Genomic DNA, 21,087 nt, shown 5'->3' on the forward strand with positions numbered 1-21,087 from the left:
TGTGTGTGTGTGTGTGTGTGTGTGTGTGTGTGTGTGTGTGTGTGTGTGTGTGTGCGTGTGCGTGTGTGTGTGTGTGTGGCTGACAATCACCATTGCTTCTGGTGATTGGGTGGAGAAGATTGGCTGAAGACTATTTAAGTGGTGTCTGGTAGCACTTGCAGTAGTGCTGTCCTCCCACACACACTCTCTTGGTGCATTAGTTCTTTTGTTAAGATTATGTTATCTAAAGTATTTGCCTACTCAGTCTAATGACTTTAATGAGAACTTAAAGTTAACCTGACAATGGCCACGGAAGCCTGCTTTTTGTATTCGTCTTCTTTTGCTAGTTTATGTTAGAGCAGGTAAGGCTTAAGCCCTTTGCACACAGGCGCGTTTAACCGCACGGATAAAACGGACAATATAATTCTTTGAAAAGAAAACAATGATTCTCTATGACCTCATGCACACCGGCTCCGAATTAGCCGTGCGACGAGTGGCTGCCGCCGTGCGTTTTTTTCTCGATCGAACACAGTTCGATTCGTGCGTCTTGTCGCATGCGGTAAAAAACTCATCACTCCTTTTATGACTCCTTTTTGGATCCGCAGCGCCGATTCCGCACAGCCTTGCACACCAAATCCAATGCGTTTTATTCATGCCGCAAACGAAAAAAAAACGCAACTGTCCTGTGTGCAAAGGGCTTTAGGGTCCTGAGCGAGTCGCTTCACATCCGCTTTATCGCTTCTCATGCCGGATACTCATGATCAGAACTTCCGTCTCCCTGGCTGTATGACGGGTGAATTTGTAAATTGTGTGGGTCTCTCTCTCTCTCTCTCTCTCTCTTTTATAAATGAGAACCGAAAATGAATTGGGGAAAATACATTCTGCGTCTGTGTAGCACAGTCTATTCAGTGTCTATTGAAATGACAAAGAACACGGCCATAAAGGAAACGATAAGGAAGCCATAATGGTATCCTTTAGCCTTTGATACAGTACACACGTTCTGTGTTGGACTTTTAGCCATTTATTAAACAGTGTTGATATGATTTACCTAACAGCCAATAAAGCAGTCTACTTTATTTCTCCTTTTAGTTCACTGGTGAATTGTATGTGAACATCCCTTCTGTTACTGCAGGGTACATATAATAATGATCATGATAATATAAAGTGCTTACCGGGTAAGCTGTGGACATATGAGTTGTATGTACTGGTCCAGACAATATTGCAGTATGTTAAGTGTGGAATCAGTTTTGATTGACCAGACCACTAATTTTCACGATGACACCAAGTGATCTGTGCAAACAAGATTGATGTGTTCTTTCCAGTTGATTTTCTCATCAACTAGAACTCCCATGAATTTAACAGAAGTAATTAATCTCAATATCATTAATAATAATTTTACCAACATCTTTGCAATATTTTCTGTTGCCACCAAAGACAATTCTTCATTTATTTCTTTTTTCTCCACATTTAAGGATAGCTTATTTGCTCCGAACCATTTGGAAATTTGTTCCATGCTTTTGTGACTGTATCATATTCATATCATAGTGTCTTGGACAAATCCAGAAATATACCCAGAAGCGAACTCATTATTATCCCTGGCATAAGTGATCAAGAAGTTGTAATGATGCCATGTAAGAAGAATGTTTCTTTCTGAAACTGTACTGCTGTTCATAAAGGATTTTTTTCCAAATGTAAAGAAATGCATTTATACACTAGTTTAAGACCTTTGAAAAACAGAGAAAAATTCATGTAGGGCGATTAGTTTTTAAAGCAAATAGGATCTCCAGAAAAGAGGAATTATTTGAGCAACTTTAATACCGGTGGGAACTTAACCATATTCCACGGATTTAGCACAGATTTATGTTAGTGGTGCTAAAATGAATTGGGCTAATCTCTTTCACCAAAGAAGCACTGATTTCATCATGATCTGCAGCAGAGTTTTTATGGTCAACAATAAGTTCTAGCACCTCAGATACATTGGCGTAACAGCAGGAAAACAACCAGGCAAGTAGTGGACCTTTGGCTCGACAGTGAAGCACCCACCTAACACAAAACATCATTAAAACCTTACTTTGACTCACAAAATGTGAAGGGAGTGTAGAGGTTGCCTTCTTTCTATTAAGAAGTTGATTGATGATGTTCCAGGTTGAACAGATATTATTAGCAGATTCTTGGAACTTTTGGGTGAAATATTATATAGAGTTTAATAGTGATGGATTAGATATATAGTATATCTCGGGAGTCGGGCCGAAACCTCCTAACTCCAAAATATTCATTTTCGGGAAAATGAGCTCAAGTGGAGTTAGGAGGTTTTGACCGAAGGGCATTTTACTCCTTTTCATCGGTTAAATATTATTTTAACCAACACACAGACGTAAAGGGTGTTCAATAGCACATATTTATGAAGAAAATAGAGGGCCAAGTGGATTTAGCTGTTTTGGCATAAGTGTGGAGTTAGAAGGTTTTGTCCCAAGCACTTTTTACTTCTTTCCATTGGTTCAATATTATTTTAACCAACACTCAGCTGGGACTCAGGTTGTTCAATAGCCCTGATTTATGCCAAAAAATCTAAAACCTAAAAAATGGAGCTAAGAGGTTTTGGCCAGACCGTGACGATATTTTTATATCACTTTTTTTTTAATTGAGGATTTCTTTAAGCCATTGGTAAACCAGGATTTACTGTACTATTTATCCATCTCTTTTTCAATAACCTAACCAATCAAGGCTTGATTTGCCTTAAAAGCAGAACTGCAACACACACTACTTGGGGAAGTGTCCAAGGAAGGTTGTCATAGATACTGAATTGTTAAAATCGATTAAATAAATGTATGCCTTGATCCAAGGACAGGTTTCCTTGTGCAGAAAATATAGACTGTTTACTTTTCTGATATTTACATGACTGCATGAAAGTTTAAACAAGTGTTACATTATTTTTGATGCCATGTACATACACTATGCAATACTGCAACAGGAGAAACACAGCATAAGATCAACTTAGCACTTTGAGGCAAGTGCTTACAGTAGGCCTATTATGTTTTACTTTTGATCACTAGTTATTGGAATTGCTGCACACCATCTTCGTTAATTTGTCAGTTCAGTTCTTAAAACTAGAAATAACGTTCAGTTCCGTAAGCCTAACTTAGTTACAGATTTTATAGTTAAACTTAACTCTCTTCACCTGAAATAGCCAATCTACAGCCTCTATTGTGAGCTTGTAGAATAGGGACACTCTAGGTTTCATGTGGTTAAATATAAAGGTTGGCTAGTGTTAACCATTCAAATATAGGCTACACAACACATAACCTTTTACTATTCCACAAGCAGAGAAATAATGGAGATACTCCATTTTGGACCCACAAATTAGACCTTTACTTCAAATGCAGGAATAGAATTTATTAAAGGTAATTTGTGATAGCATTCAGCAATTAATCACATAAAAGATCGTAAATAAAATAGAAATAATTATGAATTCCATATGATTACAGTATTCAAAATAAATTGAAACAATTGACAAACCTATATCATAATTCATAAAATCTTTCTATTTGTTTCAGTTTTAGTTTTGAGAGAACAGTAATCAGTGGCAGAAAGTAAACAGACCAGTAGGCTAACCAGCAAGTAACATAGCTTGTGTTAGTTTAAACTAAAGCCACAGGTCAGTGGTTGGAGGAACATGAAGGAACCTCAGCGATAGAAGATCAGCACGGCGGCCTCAGTAATTTGCTTGGATGCACTCCAACCTTTGCCGGTCCCGTAGCCATCCCAGTCGAAGGCACTGAAGTCACCGCACTGTTTAGGAGCTCCCTGTGGGAAGAATCCTCCTCCACCAATGCAAAACTATCAACATGTAGAAATATGCAACACACACACACACACGCGCGCGCACACGCACACACACACACACACACACACACACACACACACACACACACACACACACACACACACCACTGAGTTTACTGTATGTAACAGTAAAAGAAGAGTACAAAAACTAGAGGGTGTCTGGGCACCTCATGAACCTCCCGTCCCTTCCTTAGCTAGAGAGCACTCACATGTTCAATATGGCAGCCAGTAGGCTTGGTTCCAGAGCACAAGGCCAAGGCAGCACGTTCAGTATTGATAGCTCTGAAGGAGATGTAGCCTGGTGTATACTGACCTGAAGGAGAGCACAATAAATAAATACAACTTTGTATTAATATTATCGTACTGTTTTATACGTATAGCCAATGCAAAAGTATGCATAGAATGATATATCACACATGATGTGTTTGTATTCGTAATAGTAATAGTGGTAATGGTAGTAGTAATAGTAGCAGTAGTATTGTTCTTGATGTGAGATATAACCAGGTGGAATACTTGATATAACAGCACCTATTCTACAGATGGCTATTACATTTTAATAGCTATTTTTCTTTTCTTCATCATTTGTGGCTACAGCTTGTATCTCCCTCTTTGTCTGCAGTCATTCACTTACCATACTAAGTCCTATATAAGACAAAACTTACTTTTTGCACTGGGCCCATAGAGGTTTCTTACGGTGGCATCGTTCCCATGGTCGTATTTAATAGGGATGGATGGTCCATTGTTTGTTTTGCAAGTCCCTGCAGCATATTTTACTGGGTACCGCTTAAAAATGGGAAGAAATGGGGGGTAGAAAAATAATCAGATAAAGAGTCATACACTGTTTTAGCATAACTAGTTTTGATGTAAAACATAAATACTGACCGTGCCAAAGGATAAAATGTCTTATCTTAATATTACAATCAATAGTTATAAAACAAGGTTTTGAAGCAGTAAGATGTCATTGTGATACAGCTACAGTACATGCTGATGTAGTTGTAACGTGACATTCAGTTGATCTTACTTGGAAAAGGTTGAAGAGGTTCCCACCATACCCTTTCAAGAACTGTTTGATGGTGTGGTATCGTAGGATAGCGGTGGTCTTCCATTTGCTCACTGGAGTGATGTTGGGAACGTGCCACACTGCTACGTCCCCTGCCTTGATATCATAGTAGCCAGGATTCTGTCAAAGAAATATAATTGGGTGAACAAATACGCGAAATGGATGAAATATTATACTATAGCCCATACTATACTATGTCAATGTAGTTGCTATAGCAGTGAGAATGGTGGCTAAGAATCATACGCCCACTGTTTGGAAACAAATCATTATTACAATCCTAATATGAAGGACCATCCCTAAGAATAGGTTGGATAGGTTCTTTTTTTAATATTACCCATATTTGTTTTCATTCACCCAGTTTTAGCAAAGAAAGCTGTTTGACTGCCACCAGTCTCTAGTTGAGTGAAACATTTAGAGACTGGCTTGCATAGGTCTGTGTGTGTCTTCATGAGTAAGAGGTCACCAGCACTTTCGCCTATAACATATTCGCCTACACGCATTTGGTCTTTTCGCGTGGCTTTTTCACCGTGGAGGAGAGCCTTTTCACCAGGCCTGTCTGGTCGATTCACCCTGTTGAAGAGCCATTTTGCCTACCCTCAGACTGTCCATGTTTGCTTGCCAGTGGTGTTACCTGTCAAACAACGGTGACGGCTATCCTATGCAATGCCACTCCATAGAAATCACATTAATACAGAATATAAGTTAAAACTATTGGAATCATTTAGGGCTTTGCACAGGGCAAAAAGTCCACAGTCCGGTCCTCCTAAAGCACGATGTTATTTCTCTCTGATGCGTCCTCTCTTTGAGGTGCATGCAGAGCACAGACTGGGCAGCTCAGAGCGCCAGTGGCGTCAGTTCAGAAAAAGCTAAGGTATGGCAACATGACTGGTATCAGTCATGTTGCCATACCTTAGCAACAGGCACAATGAAAAGTACATTTTATTATGTCCCCCTGTAGCCAAGGTATGGCAGCTGCCATAGCTTGCCATACCCAATTGACTCCTCTGCAGAGCGCATTCACTCGCGTTGATACAGGCAGCAAAGACAGAACACATGCTGGGCTCGCAGTTTGATAAAAGCTAATGAATGCCGTTTTACCCACCTGTAGTCCTACTGTCCCTGTCAGTCACGGTTTATTTAGTGTCGGCGCTTCTTCGCTCAAACCTCAATCAATCCCAATCCAAAATCCATTTTGCCTGGTTTAAAATGTTAAGTGGAGTGTCACACTCCAGTGCCACATAGACAGACAGAAAGGTAGACAGACAGACAGACAGACAGACAGACATAATTTGGCTCAGAGCAGAGGAGAGCGCAACAGATTGACCAGAACCAGACACAGAAAGTTTATGCTTGCAGGGTTGCGCGCCTCCCTCCAGAACAATTTTGCTGCATATCCTATCTATATTTTACAAACCTTCTTTACCATAAAGCATAGCAGCAGTAGGCCTATGATAATATTCAAAATCAAATGCTATGATGTATATCGGGACATCATGACTCATGACCTATTTGCGCAGTGCACGTATCAATTAATTAATTATTATTTGGACGCACCTGATGATTCCAAAGCTCTAATCTCATGTCTACGCTAAATTCTGCTGTCAGACTGTCCATGTTTGCATATTATCCCTTTGTCATTTAAATATTATATTGATTGTGACAGGTGTTACCTGTCAAACGGTGACCATAACACGGCTATGATGCGCTCCATAGTAATCACATCAATACAGATAGTTATTGGAATCAGGTGCGTCCAAATACTTAATTAATTGATACATAACCTACCATATGGGAATCATATGCATTTCATACGGAAGAATGTGAAGCATTTGCATGGCTCTTATCTCACAGTTATGCCTATGCAAGTGCAATGCATATTTTAACTGGGGACCCCCCCCCCCACCCTGACAAGCACTAAGGGTGAGGCATACATTTTGTATAACATGGTTCTATTGTGAAAATAGCAGATCTACATGCTCACAACACCTTGCAATGTGAGCATGTAGATCGGCTATTTAATTTATTAGCCATAAATATGCAGTGTGAAGCGCATGGTTGCATGGTTATATGCCCTATGCAGGTGCAGTGCATATTTTAACTGGGGTGAGCGTGCATATTTTAACTGGGTGAGCGTGTAGATCAGCTATTTTCACAATTTCTGCCTAATATTCGTCAATTGGTGCGGGGATTCGACCAGAGATGACATGCGCTTGGTAAAATAAATGCATCCCTCACACAGAAGACGCAGAGAGAGAGAGGGGGGGGGGAGAGAGAGGGGGGGGGGGGGGGGGGGGAGAGAGAGAGAGAGAGAGAGAGAGAGAGAGAGAGAGAGAGGCACCTGATTCCAATAGCTCTAACATTACTAACATGCCAAGTTTAGCTGCACTTGAACAACTGTTCCAGGCTGCCATATCCAGCCCAAGAAACCGTAGAAACGGGGGAAAAAAAGATGTACTTCTCAAAATAAATGAATCATGCCTGTTGATAAGGTATGGCAACATGTTGCCATACCTTAGCTTTTTTCTGAACTGACGCCACTGGACACCACTGTCACAGTCAATATAATATGTAAATGACAAAGGGGTAATATGGAACCATGGACAGCGTGGGCGAAATGGCTCTTCAACGGCGGTGAAACGGACAGATAGGTTAGGTGAAAACACTCTCCTCCACGGCAAAAGTGCCCCGCGAAAAGACCTGAACAGTCAAAAAGCGACCTACTGTACCTTGAAATCATCAGAGGTAGCTCCTGCTGCTGTTCCGAAAGCGTTTCTGTTGGCCCAGTTGCCATCACCGCCTGGCAGGTTTGCGTTGTTGCCTTGCTGTGAGGTCCAGCGGTCACCCACTGTACATTTACCATTCATGTTGTTCTCATGGACACTCGCTACCAACGTCCAGCCTCCACCTGCAGTTGTCATGTCACAGAAAGTCTGGTATTCCTCACCATCAGCTGTCCTGAGGCTGTAAATGCCATCTGAAGGGTAGAAAAGGAACAAACATGAGACAAATAAAAGTCAACACAAAGTAGGAAGAAAAAAAAAACACCAAATAGAAAGGCAGCCGTGAAGCTGCTGTAACCTGAATGAATCTCTTCACCTTCATTCACATTCAGTCCCTCTTTCAGTTGCTTACAGGTTTGGGCCATAGGGATCACTCCTGCACAGGGAAAATCAAATTGTTACTATTGAGACAGACAGACAGACAGACAGACAGACAGACAGTATCTCTCTCTCTCTCTCTCTCTCTCTCTCTCTCTCTCTCTCTCTCTCTCTCTCTAATAATACGGTAATACTCTCTCTCTATCAATGTCTCAATGCTTAATGTTTTGGCATAAAGTACTTTGAATTGCTGTTTTTTAACTGTGCTACTAAAACTTGCCTTGCTTTGCTTGCTTTGGCTTACAGGAGTTGCTGACAGTACCTGACACATGGTGCACGGCCATGCAGGCGATGAACAGGAAACTCCAAAAGATCATAGCGACTGAGGAGGAAAGAAAGACATTAGCTCATAGGCCTAACACTTTGCTTCCAACCTTAGATTAAATAGAAATGTTCTATCTATAAAAGTTGAATTAATTCTATTTTAACATATATTACATCTAATTTAGCCATCACACTAGAGGTCTTCGGACCTGCCCGAGATCCGAAATTACCCGCGATCCGAACCGAACCGAGCCGGGTAACGGGGCCGTTTTCGAGCTTTTACCGCGGGGCGGGCCGGGGCCGGGGCCGTCTGCCCCGGTTCCCCGGGTATCTCCTGTTACCCGAGTGGAGCCGAGGCAGGCCGAGATTGAAGTGAAAGTGAACGCAACAACTGCACCAAATAGATAACGCCACACGATGGCACTAAAGATGCAGCATGTAATCTGTTGCATTGGTTGTGAGAACTGAGAAGTAGAACTCACTCAGTCACAACAACACTGACTGTATCAGTTGGATTGTTATTATTATCAAAGATATTAACGTAACGTTTTGGTTAACGGTTTACAATGGAGTTGTCATTGCGTGTTGTCATGCTCTGCAGAGCAAAATGGACACTCAAAGCAGAAAGATATAATGAACAACACATGCGACAGAAAACGATAGCATTAGCATTGGCTAGACAAAGAAGAAGGAATAAAAACATGGATTTATTTGTATTTACAAACTGTCCGCATTGACTTACTGGTCTGGGAAAAGATCATCTTTTGGCGAGAGCGAGAGGCACAGCGCCGATGACAGCAACAGCAGCACCGTGGCGACGTTAGGTAAGAAATATGTCTGATACAACTCTTAATATAATAACGTTGGCATTCTTTCATTTCGGGGCGACAGGTTCGGGTCTCGGATCTCTCGTTCTGCTCGGGTATCGGATCCAATTTTTCTAATAACAGGCGGGGCCGTTCGGATCGGATCCATCACGTCTCGGGGCTGATCGGGTAACGGTTCTCAAATTCCAAATGATAGACGGGGCCATATGGGTCCGGGTCCATTTCCCCCGGGTCCTTTTGGGTTCGGGTAGTTCAAATTGGACCCGTGAAGACCTCTACATCACACACTGCTCAACAAACAAGCTGTCAGAGTGGATAATCAACAACCATTTATGTGATTCAATTAAGACAGACAGCAGGTGAAAATGAACTTACCTTATTGAATTGGACAGGCAGGACTGCAGCATACAGCGCTTGCTGAGCTTTTATAGGGCTCCCCCACTTAGGATTGTGGTTTAATAGGATTTTTGAGCATCAGCATCATGGAATGCTGAAGTGTAGAGGAATAGTACAGGCATTCTAGGGTTGAACCTTGAACAAATTGCAACACAAACTCTTTCAACTTTTTTGGTTTCATAAATATGTTAGTAATAACATATCAAAAGTCCTAAGAAATCCAAGTGGTGGAACATAGTGAAGTGGTGGAACATAAGTTGGGCTCCCATCGACTTTCTATACAGGAGGAAAATACCCAGAAAAAAAATCTGCTTTAAGTAGGATGTGAGGGGTCTACCTAGGGGTTTGTCATGATGCTGAATCCATTGCAAGCATTTGTTTTGCACAAAAAACATTCCTTGGCCCCAGAAAACGCCCACAAAACTGATGAAAAGTCACTTTTCATCAGAGCCCAACTTATGTTCCACCACTTCACTATGTTCCACCACTTGGATTTCTTAGGACTTTTGATATGTTATTACTAACATATTTATGAAACAAAAAAAGTTGAAAGAGTTTGTGTTGCAATTTGTTCAAGGTTGGCCCATGTTTTTTCTTAGATTGCCTGTACTAGAAGTGCAGGAGATGGGCTCCCCCGCTTAGGATTGTGGTTTTGCATAATGTACAAGTGACATGATCATATATAATCTCAGGTGACTAGGGTGACCAGATGTCCCCCTTTGCGTGGGACAGTCCCACATTTCCATGACTTTTCAGGCGTCCCAGAAATTGAGACCCTGTCCCACATTGAGAGTGGCAGGCTCCAGTAATAATCAATGCACAGGTGTTCATAGGTGAGCAAGCTAGAGCTAGACACGTACAGCATTGCTCTCTCACGAATAAATTATAGGATTGGGTATCCTCCTAATAATGCTTGGATGCTTTAAGCCTGTTAAAATAACGTGAGAAATATCCCCTGGGCTACAGCAGGTTACTAACAAAACGATAGGCAGTATCAAATGACCTCTAAGCATTTAATAACTTGAGTAGCCTAAGTTGCTATTAACCACCCTGCCTGCCCGTCCCACATTGTCCCACACAAACAATACTTCTGTCCCTCGAATAACCAGTTTGGATCTGGTCACCCTACAGGTGACTGAAGACGGTTTGTATGGTACCAAGCACCCACAGGCCTTCTACAGAGGCAGTGTAACCACAAAACAATGCAGAGGGTTGTATGTAAGCTAATATTCATAATTTCATATACTGTATCATCTGGTGTTAAATAATAAGGACATTTTTACTAGAGGTTTGGGAGACCCCAAAATAGTAGGCCTATAAACATTTTAAATGGCTTTCATACTCTTAATATTTTGTTCAAATGAAATACATGCAAATATCTATGACCATTATTTGTATCAGTTGTCCGGTTAATTTTAATCATGCCGGACGTTGGGACCGACAGTTTAAAATCCTAGAGAAACATCTGATTCCATCCTGATTGACTAAAATTGGCTTTCAAAGTTTGCACAATTAGTCCGTTTTGAAGAAAATGCCTAAAATCATGAACGTAGCTTGTGATTTGTGAGATATTATGCATTCACATTCCACTAGGTTGAGGAACAAATACCACCCTTTTTGCAAAGAAGACATGGCACCCTTTTCACATTGGCCTATTATAGCGCCACCAGGAGGCCACAACAACCTACCTGACCTGGCAGAGACCTGTGCTTAGAAGAGCACTGCTTCTAGTTAATTACTAATTAATACAAAGTTGTATTTATTTATTGTGCTCTCCTTCAGATGAGTTAAAACCAGGCTACATCTCCTTCAGAGTTATCAGACAGGTAAAAAACAAAAAGGGTGTCTGAGCGCTAGTTAGTATTCTGAATTTCCATCCATCCATCCATCTTCAACCGCTTATCCGGAATCGGGTCGCGGGGGTAACAGCTCCAACTGAGACTTCCAGATTTCCTTATCCTGCGCAACTTCCTCCACTCCCTCTGGGAGTATACCAAGGCGTTCCCAGGCCAGTCTGGAGATATAATCCTTCCATCTGGTCTTAGGTCTGCCACGGGGTCTCCTCCCAGTGGGACTTGCATCGAGGACCTTCCTAGGAAGGCGTTCGGGGGGCATCCGTACTAGATGCCCGAACCACCTAAGCTGACTCCTTTCCAAGTTAAGGAGCAGCGGTTCTACTCCAAGTCTCTCGCGGGTGATTGAACTTCTCACCCTATCTCTAAGGGAGATACCAGCCACCCTTCTGAGAAAACTCATTTCGGCCGCTTGTACCCGAGACCTTATACTTTCGGTCATGACCCACACTTCATGACCATAGGTGAGAGTGGGAACGAAGATTGCTCGAAAGACAGAGAGCTTTGCCTTACGGCTCAACTCTTTTTTCTTCACAACAGTGTGATTAAGCGACTGCAAAACCGCTCCTGCTGCTCCGATTCTCCGGCTGATCTCCTTCTCCGTCTTCCCCTTTCTCTCACTTGTGAACAAGACCCCGAGATACTTAAACTCCTTCACCTGGGGTAACGTCTCATTCCCTACTTGGACTGCACAATCCATCGGTTCCCTGCTGAGAACCATGGCCTCAGACTTAGAGATGCTGATCCTCATTCCGGCCTTTTAATATATTTATATATGGATGCTAGGAATTAAGTGACAGTGCTGCCCAAACTATATTTTAACTAGATATTGAAGTTGATGTTCATGGAGAGATAAAGAATATATAAAACTGAGAGATATTTCCCCAGGAAGGCAAAGAGTTAATACATCAGGGAATGCTTTATCAACCTACAGTACAATGACAGCATGACTACCAAAACTAGAAATTCAACTTGATCTTCATAGACAAAAACACTGGAGAGATTGTGTTTTATAGACGAGGAAGAAAATCTTCCTCGTCTATTAAGTCCTGTCAAACTGTGACATAACTTTGTTAAGCATAGCCTACATTTCTTCTTGTGCAATATCATGAACCATGCAGACCACTCAGGTAATCTGGGACAGGCCTGCTACTTCTACTCCACTACATCTCGGATCCAAATATTGTTCTTTTACTCCACTACAATTTTTGAAAACTTTAGTTACTAGTTACTTTGCAAATATAAATGATTATATTATAAAACATACAATAAACCACTTTAGCCCTATTTTATACCTAGGCTATTTGAAAATAGCCGATCTACAAGCTCACAATGTGTCACATCAAGCTTATAGATCTGCTATTTTCAAACATTTTGTACTTTTACTTTTAATACTTTAAGTACATTTTGATGTACTTTCATACTTTTACTCAAGTACATTTTGAATTCTGGACTTTTACTTGTATAACTCAGTATTTCTACATTGCAGTATTGATACTTTTACTTAAGTATAAAATGTGAGTACTTTTTACAACACTGGTTCAGTGAATTCCCACATATCTGTAACACACTCCCAGTCCTGCAACTCTTAGTGCTTGAACATCCGTTGTTTGCAGCTTCCTTTTATTGAGACATTTAAACTCTTCCTCTGCACTGTGATTAATTGTAGGCCTACTATTCTTTTTTTTTTCTCTTCTTCTTTTTTTTTGTTTAATGTTTCCATCCTTTGTTTTTTATTACTACTTTAGTACTTGTCCTTTTATATTGTGTTTTCCACTGTGTCCTGAATAGGTCTTTCCTGTTAAGGAGATATAGGTTTTTAACTTTGTTTTTCTTGCTGCGTTTCTTTTTCTTAATGTTTTGTGTAAAGCACACTGATTTGCCTTGTTGAAATGTGCTATACAAATAAACGTGCCTAAATGTACTTCCTCCTCGCTTCCATTGTCATTCTGTATCGAGGGAACGAGGATGAAACTGACACAGATATATAATTAAGTTATAAACAGGTTTGACAGTAGCTATATTAAAGGCAGGAGTAAGAAGAATGAAAAAACAAATAACATCAAGGTGAATATTTGGTTTGGCCGGTCATGCCTCTAGAAATCCTGCTTGTCTGGGCTTGACAGACATACTATGCAATACTCACATGCTCATGATAAAGCAACAAGAATCTACATTTCCATATAAAAAACAACATAAAGGAACTGAATTCCCCGCACTGTTTAGGAGCTGCCTCTGGGAAATATCCTCCGCCACCACTGATGCACTCGTGCTTCACCCCATTCAGGTTGCTCTCACCAGTTCCAGTACCTGTGCGTAGCACTAGCCTGGGATCACTTCACTTTTCGGGGTTGTAACTGGTCTGGAGCGTAAACCACAACACGTCATGTTGTAGTACTCAAAGGACTACAATTTGCCGGAACTATCCAACCGGATTCAGTTTTAACCCAAAATAATTCCCCTGCGCTCAAGGACATACTTTTATGGCCTACCTAATAAACTCCTTGATGCAGAGTAGTATTGCTTTTGAAAAAATCGTTTGGTATATGCATCTTTTAGTCCAACTGGTAGCGACTGGCAAGACTACACTAGGCTACTCCAGCATTTTAATAGGGATTGGGGAAACAAATGGGGGGAAACAAATCAAAGCGACGCCCTTTCTTCTAGTGGTTTCCGCGCTTTAGGCGGAAACCAAGGGGCAAGTTGTGAACGAACACCAGGCTTTCCCCCAGAAAGCCTGGTGGGCGATGTTAGCGTAGCACCAATCTCCCAGTACCAGACATAACAGAATCAGGAGTAGTGGATTTTTGAGCCGCAGCGGCACTGCAGGCTCCATGAGCACCGGCAGTTCAGCCAGACCGATGCTCATGCGGAGCCTGCAGCACCACCGTAGCCCAAGAACCGTGGCTCAAGAACCCACCGTTTTGGGCCTGCATGTGTTAGGTATTTTGTTATGGTTAATATCATCCTTTTATCAATTCATATTGATTGTTAGATATGAATTATTACATATGAATTATTACATATTATATGATTTATGTATTAGGCTATATTATGTGAACTACTGTCTGAACTAACAGTATAGGTTTTGGTTGTACTGTAAGTTCTGGCAAGTGGAAAGTTACCAACACTCTACGTGTCTCTGTATTCTTGTTATGATATGGGAACGAATCAATGAGTCTGTACTGTATTCTCTTATATACAATCTCTGACTACCATTTTGTCAGAGAGAGCTCCAACCGTGATACAGATTGGATGTATGTTTGTACTGTTCCTTGCCTGTCTCTCTCATAATACAGCAAATTCCAATTACATACTCTGATTTCTCTCATATCTTATTTCTTTGAATTAAGGGAATAAGAGTCTTTGAACTTTTCTATTAGCATGGCCCTCCTAAAGCCCTCACCGTGGGTTTGTTGGGCTTCTTCCTCACGGAAGACACAGGCTGGGGCGCTAACCCATACTGCTCCCAGATGCCGTCTACATTCCGGCTGTCAACTGTCTCTCCGGTGGTCAACAGACTATTCCTGGTTGTCATGTAGTCTATTCCTATGAGTCATTATAAATAGAACTAGAACTGCACTCTGTCGAGGTGCCAATTTGCGCCATACATGGCCTACTTGTGAGCCAGCAGAGCTCGCCATGAGGTGTGCCCTGCTGCGATCATTGGCTGTGTTAATGAAGACATTACCAGGAATGCTCTTATATACCAAACTCTGCTGACATCACCAGTGGCATCACCGGGAATGCTGGTCACACATTGGCTGTTAATGATGATGTTGCAAGAGATGCTGGTCCCTGATTGGGCTACGCGGCTACGCCGCTACGGTCTTCAACAAGAGGAGACACGCACAGACATACATACATACATACCGTACATACATACTGTACATACTGTACATACCGTACCTACCATACATACATACATACATACATACATCCATACATACATACATACATACATACATACATACATACATACATACTCAGCCGATTACAGTACTTGCACGCTCTGCTTGCGCAAGTAATAACTAGAACAAAATAGAACATCACATGGATGCGACGTATCATTAGTGATGTAGCCTGAAGTCATCAGGGTTTCGGGTCACGCAACATCATACCCCTCGTTCAGGTGACCCAGCCGGGGTTGATTAAGTCCCCGACTTAGGTCCCAGTAGCTACCCATGATCAGTCCTACTAAAGACAGGGCCACACCGTCCGCTGCTCCAGAAATACTCTGCCGTGACTGGGAGGTAAACCAGTCTGGTGCGGGGAAGGACTAGGCTCTGTGGGTTGGCTCCTGGCTAGGCTCCTCCTACGTCTAACCTCCAGGTCCACTCCTGCTCTCACCAGGTCCAGGACCTGTGTGTGCGTTGCACCAGTCTCCCAGCCTCACCGGCACTGCAGGCCCCACCCGGGCACCAGCTGCGCAGCCCCACCGATGCCCAGGCGGAGTCCGCAGCATCACACTGTAGTACTTTGACATGAAAAGTGTGCTACTTTTGCAATGTACCGTAGTTAAATAAATGTTATGAAAATGTAGTTCATATATGAGATTAGTAGCTTGGGGGGAGGGAGTGTTAAGAGAATAATAATACAAAAAAAAATCTATATAATAATTTTGTGATAAAAAATCGTGAAATCGTTCATCATGAACCTTGAATCGTGATCAGGCAGTGGACTTTTGGCTCGACAGTGAAGCACCTACCTAACAAAAATAAAAACATTAAAACCACATGAGATACGAATCCTTCAAAACCTTACTTTCACTCACAAAATGTGAAGGGAGTGTAGAGGTTGCCTTCTTTCTATTTAGAAGTTGATTGATGATGTTCCAGGTTGAACGGATATTATTGGATTCTTAGAACTTTTGGGTGAAATATTATACAGAGTTTAATAGTGATGGATTTGTTTTAATTGAGGATTTATTTAGGCCATTGGTAAATCAGGGTTTACTGTACTCTTTATCCATCTCTTTTTTCGTTTAATCAGAGGGAAGCTCTTTACAGAATATTGTTTTTTTATAGAGTACATTTCAATCAATAACCTAACCAATCAAGGCGTTGATTTGCCTTAAACACAGAACTCCAACACTACTTGGGGAAGTGTCCAAGGAAGGTTGGAACTCGTTCTTCTGCTACACCACAAAAATGTGGAATGCCTTACCGAAGGCCATAAAGGAGTGTGGATCACTAGCATCCTTTAAAATTGCCCTAAAAAACCACTTACAGGCAGCAGCCGTTCACAACTGGTAAAAACCTAGCCCAACCCTACCCTCCCTGCCCCTTCCTTGTATATACTGTACATACTGATTGTTTAGACTTACTGTTACCTGCCCCTTCCTTGTATATATTGTATATACTGTACTTACTGATTGTATAGACCTACTGTTTTCTTTTTTTCTTTACATATCTACTGCATAGTACTGTGTTCTATTTGTCTGTCATTCAATGTTATATGAGATACTTTAATGGTTTCCTGTTGAAATAAGCTTAGTCTTTTCATGGATCTCCTTTTAGTAGACCTTGTACCAGTGAACTGTACCGTCATGAATCTGTACATTTTCCTATGCAAACTTCTAATAAAGCCTTCAATCAATCAATCAAAGGTTGTCATAAATTAGATACTCAATTGTCAGAATCGATTAAATAAATGTATGCTTTGATCCAAGGCCAGGTTTCCTTGTGCATAAAAGATAGCCTGTTTACTTTTCTCATAATTACATGACTGCATGAATGTTTAAACAAATGTTACATTATTCGTGATGCTATGTACGTACAGTATATGCAATTCTGCAATGACAGGAGAATCACAGCATATAAGATCAATTTAGCACTTTGAGGCAGGTGCTTAAATTATATATTTACACCATTTTTGTTAATTTGTCAGTTCAGTATCTACAGCCTCTATTGTGAGCTTGTAGAATAGGGACACTATAAGTTTCATGTGGTTAAATATAAAGGTTGGCTTGTGTTAACCATTCAAATATAGGCTACACAACACATCATTTTTTATTATTCCAAAAGCAGATAAATAATGGAGATATTCCATTTTGGGCCCACAAATTAGACCTTTACTTCAAATGCAGGAATAGAATTTATTAAAGGTAATTTGTGATAGCATTCAGCAATTAATCACATAAAAGATTGTAAATAAAATAGAAATAATTATGAATTCCATATGATTACAGTATTCAAAATAAATTGAAACAATTGACAAACCTATATCATAATTCATAAAATCTTTCTATTTGTTTCAGTTTTTGTTTTGAGAGAACAGTAATCAGTCGCAGAAAGTAAACAGACCAGTAGGCTAACCAGCAAGTAACATAGCTTGTGTTAGTTTAAACTAAAGCCACAGGTCAGTGGTTGGAGGAACATGAAGGAACCTCAGCGATAGAAGATCAGCACGGCGGCCTCAGTCATTTTCTTGGTTGCACTCCAACCTTTGCCGGTCCCGTAGCCATTCCAGTCGAAGGAACTGAAGTCACCGCACTGTTTAGGAGCTCCCTCTGGGAAGAATCCTCCTCCACCAATGCAAAACTATCAACATGTAGAAATATGCAACACACACACACACACACACACACACACACACACACACACACACACACACACACACACACACACACACACACACACACACACACACACACACCACTGAGTTATACTGTATGTAACAGTAAAAGAAGAGTACAAAAACTAGAGGGTGTCTGAGCACCTCATGAACCTCCCGTCCCTTCCTTAGCTACAGTAGAGTACTCACATGTTCAATATGGCAGCCAGTAGGCTTGGTTCCAGAGCACAAGGCCAAGGCAGCACGTTCAGTATTGATAGCTCTGAAGGAGATGTAGCCTGGTGTATACTGACCTGAAGGAGAGCACAATAAATAAATACAACTTTGTATTAATATTATCGTACTGTTTTATACGTATAGCCAATGCAAAAGTATGCATAGAATGATATATCACACATGATGTGTTTGTATTCGTAATAGTAATAGTGGTAATGGTAGTAGTAATAGTAGCAGTAGTATTGTTCTTGATGTGAGATATAACCAGGTGGAATACTTGATATAACAGCACCTATTCTACAGATGGATATTACATTTTAATAGCTATTTTTCTTTTCATCATTTGTGGCTACACTACAGCTTGTATCTCCCTCTTTGTCTGCAGTCATTCACTTACCATACTAAGTCCTACATATAAGACAAAACTTACTTTTTGCATGGGGCCCATAGAGGTTTCTTACGGTGGCATCGTTCCCATGGTCGTATTTAATAGGGATGGATGGTCCATTGTTTGTTTTGCAAGTCCCTGCAGCATATTTTACTGGGTACCGCTTAAGAATGGGAAGAAATGGGGGGTAGAAAAATAATCAGATAAAGAGTCATACACTGTTTTAGCATAACTAGTTTTGATGTAAAACATAAATACTGACCGTGCCAAAGGATAAAATGTCTTATCTTAATATTACAATCAATAGTTATAAAACAAGGTTTTGAAGCAGTAAGATGTCATTGTGATACAGCTACAGTACATGCTGATGTAGTTGTAACGTGACATTCAGTTGATCTTACTTGGAAAAGGTTGAAGAGGTTCCCACCATACCCTTTCAAGAACTGTTTGATGGTGTGGTATCGTAGGATAGCGGTGGTCTTCCATTTGCTCACTGGAGTGATGTTGGGAACGTGCCACACTGCTACGTCCCCTGCCTTGATATCATAGTAGCCAGGATTCTGTCAAAGAAATATAATTGGGTGAACAAATACGCGAAATGGATGAAATATTATACTATAGCCTATACTATACTATGTCAATGTAGTTGAGTGAGAATGGTGGCTAAGAATCATACGCCCACTGTTTGGAAACAAATCATTATTACAATCCTAATATGAAGGACCATCCCTAAGAATAGGTTGGATAGGTTCTTTTTTTAATATTACCCATATTTGTTTTCATTCACCCAGTTTTAGCAAAGAAAGCTGTTTGACTGCCACCAGTCTCTAGTTGAGTGAAACATTTAGAGACTGGCTTGCATAGGTCTGTGTGTGTCTTCATGAGTAAGATGGAAACATGGGAGTTACACTAGACATAGAGGTCAAGTTAAAGCAATGCTCCCATTCTCTTCTTTCAACTGCACATACAGGCAGTAATACTGAGATCATTGAGGATCAGTCAAAAAGCAACCGTCCCTGTACCTTGAAATCATCAGAGGTAGCTCCTGCTGCTGTTCCGAAAGTGTTTCTGTTGGCCCAGTTGCCATCACCGCCTGGCAGGTTGGCATTGTTGCCTTGCTGTGAGGTCCAGCGGTCACCCACTGTACATTTACCATTCATGTTGTTCTCATGGACACTCGCTACGTCCAGCCTCCACCTGCAGTTGTCATGTCACAGAAAGTCTGGTATTCCTCACCATCAGCAGTCCTGAGGCTGTAAATGCCATCTGAAGGGTAGAAAATGAACAAACATGAGGCAAATAAAAGTCAACACAAAGTACCGTAGGAAGAAAAAAAAAACACCAAATAGAAAGGCAGCCGTGAAGCTGCTGTGTCCTGAATGAATCTCTTCACCTTCATTCACATTCAGTCCCTCTTTCAGTTGTTTACAGGTTTGGGCCATAGGGTTCACTCCTGCACAGGGAAAATCAAATTGTTACTATTGAGACAGACAGAGAGACAGACAGTATCTCTCTCTCTCTCTCTCTCTCTCTCTCTCTCTCTCTCTCTATCTCTCTCTCTCTCTCTCTCTCTCTCTCTCTCTCTAATAATATGTACGGTAATACTCTCTATCAATGTCTCAATGCTTAATGTTTTGCGTAAAGTACTTTGAATTGCTGTTTTTGAACTGTGCTACTAAAACTTGCCTGGCTTTGCTTGCTTTGGCTTACAGGAGTTGCTGACAGTACCTGACACATGGTGCACGGCCATGCAGGCGATGAACAGGAAACTCCAAAAGATCATAGCGACTGAGGAGGAAAGAAAGACATTAGCTCATAGATCTAACACTTTGCTTCCAACCTTGGATTAAATAGAAATATTCTGTCTATAAAAGTTGAATTAATTCTATTTTAGCATATATTACATCTAATGTAGCCATCACTTTGCTCAACAAACAAGCTGTCAGAGTTATGTGATTCAATTAAGACAGACAGCAGGTGAAAATGAACTTACCTTATTCAATTAGACAGGCAGGACTGCGCATCATGCAGTGCTTGCTGAGCTTTTATAGTCTTAATGAACATCTTAATCTTTGTGAATGAGGAAGAAGATAAAATGGAATGCTGAAGTGTAGAGGAAGTGCAGGAGATGGGCTCCCCTGATTAGGATTGTGGTTTTGCATGATGTACGTGACATGATCATATCATTATAATCTCAGGTGACTGAAGACAGTTTGTGTGACCACAAGAGCCCACAGGCCTTCTACAGAGGCTGCACCACTGCCTGGTATATGGAAAATGTACTGACCCTAACCAGTAAGTAACCACAAAGCAATACAGAGAGTTGTATGTAAGCTAATATTCATAATTTCATGTATCATCTGGTGTTAAATAATAAGGACATTTAAGGTTTGGGAGACCCCAAAAGCTTAGATAATTTACCAAAAAACTGTTGAAGTGAAAAAATAAGAATTGAAACTGAAAGTCTCTAAAATGGCTCCATAGATATAATATGTGTCTAAAGTCATAGTGACAGGGCTTGTCAGAG

The 21,087-nt window shown here is 40.9% G+C and overlaps 1 protein-coding gene across 1 annotated transcript; it reads right to left on the reverse strand.

The window, feature by feature from the left end:
* Positions 1–3,663: 3,663 nt before the first annotated feature.
* Positions 3,664–19,720, reverse strand: LOC308290953 (intelectin-like; the record flags this gene model as incomplete). Its single annotated transcript, XM_080732868.1, has 7 exons — positions 3,664–3,816; positions 4,032–4,135; positions 4,870–5,002; positions 7,609–7,856; positions 8,303–8,362; positions 18,988–19,120; positions 19,583–19,720. 7 exons carry the CDS (start codon positions 19,718–19,720, stop codon positions 3,664–3,666), a joined length of 969 nt encoding a protein of 322 aa, XP_080588994.1.
* Between the last annotated feature and the right edge of the window lie 1,367 nt (positions 19,721–21,087).

The sequence above is a fragment of the Nannobrachium achirus genome, assembly GCF_963921795.1.
Source record: "Nannobrachium achirus genome assembly, chromosome: 9".
NCBI lineage: Eukaryota > Metazoa > Chordata > Actinopteri > Myctophiformes > Myctophidae > Nannobrachium > Nannobrachium achirus.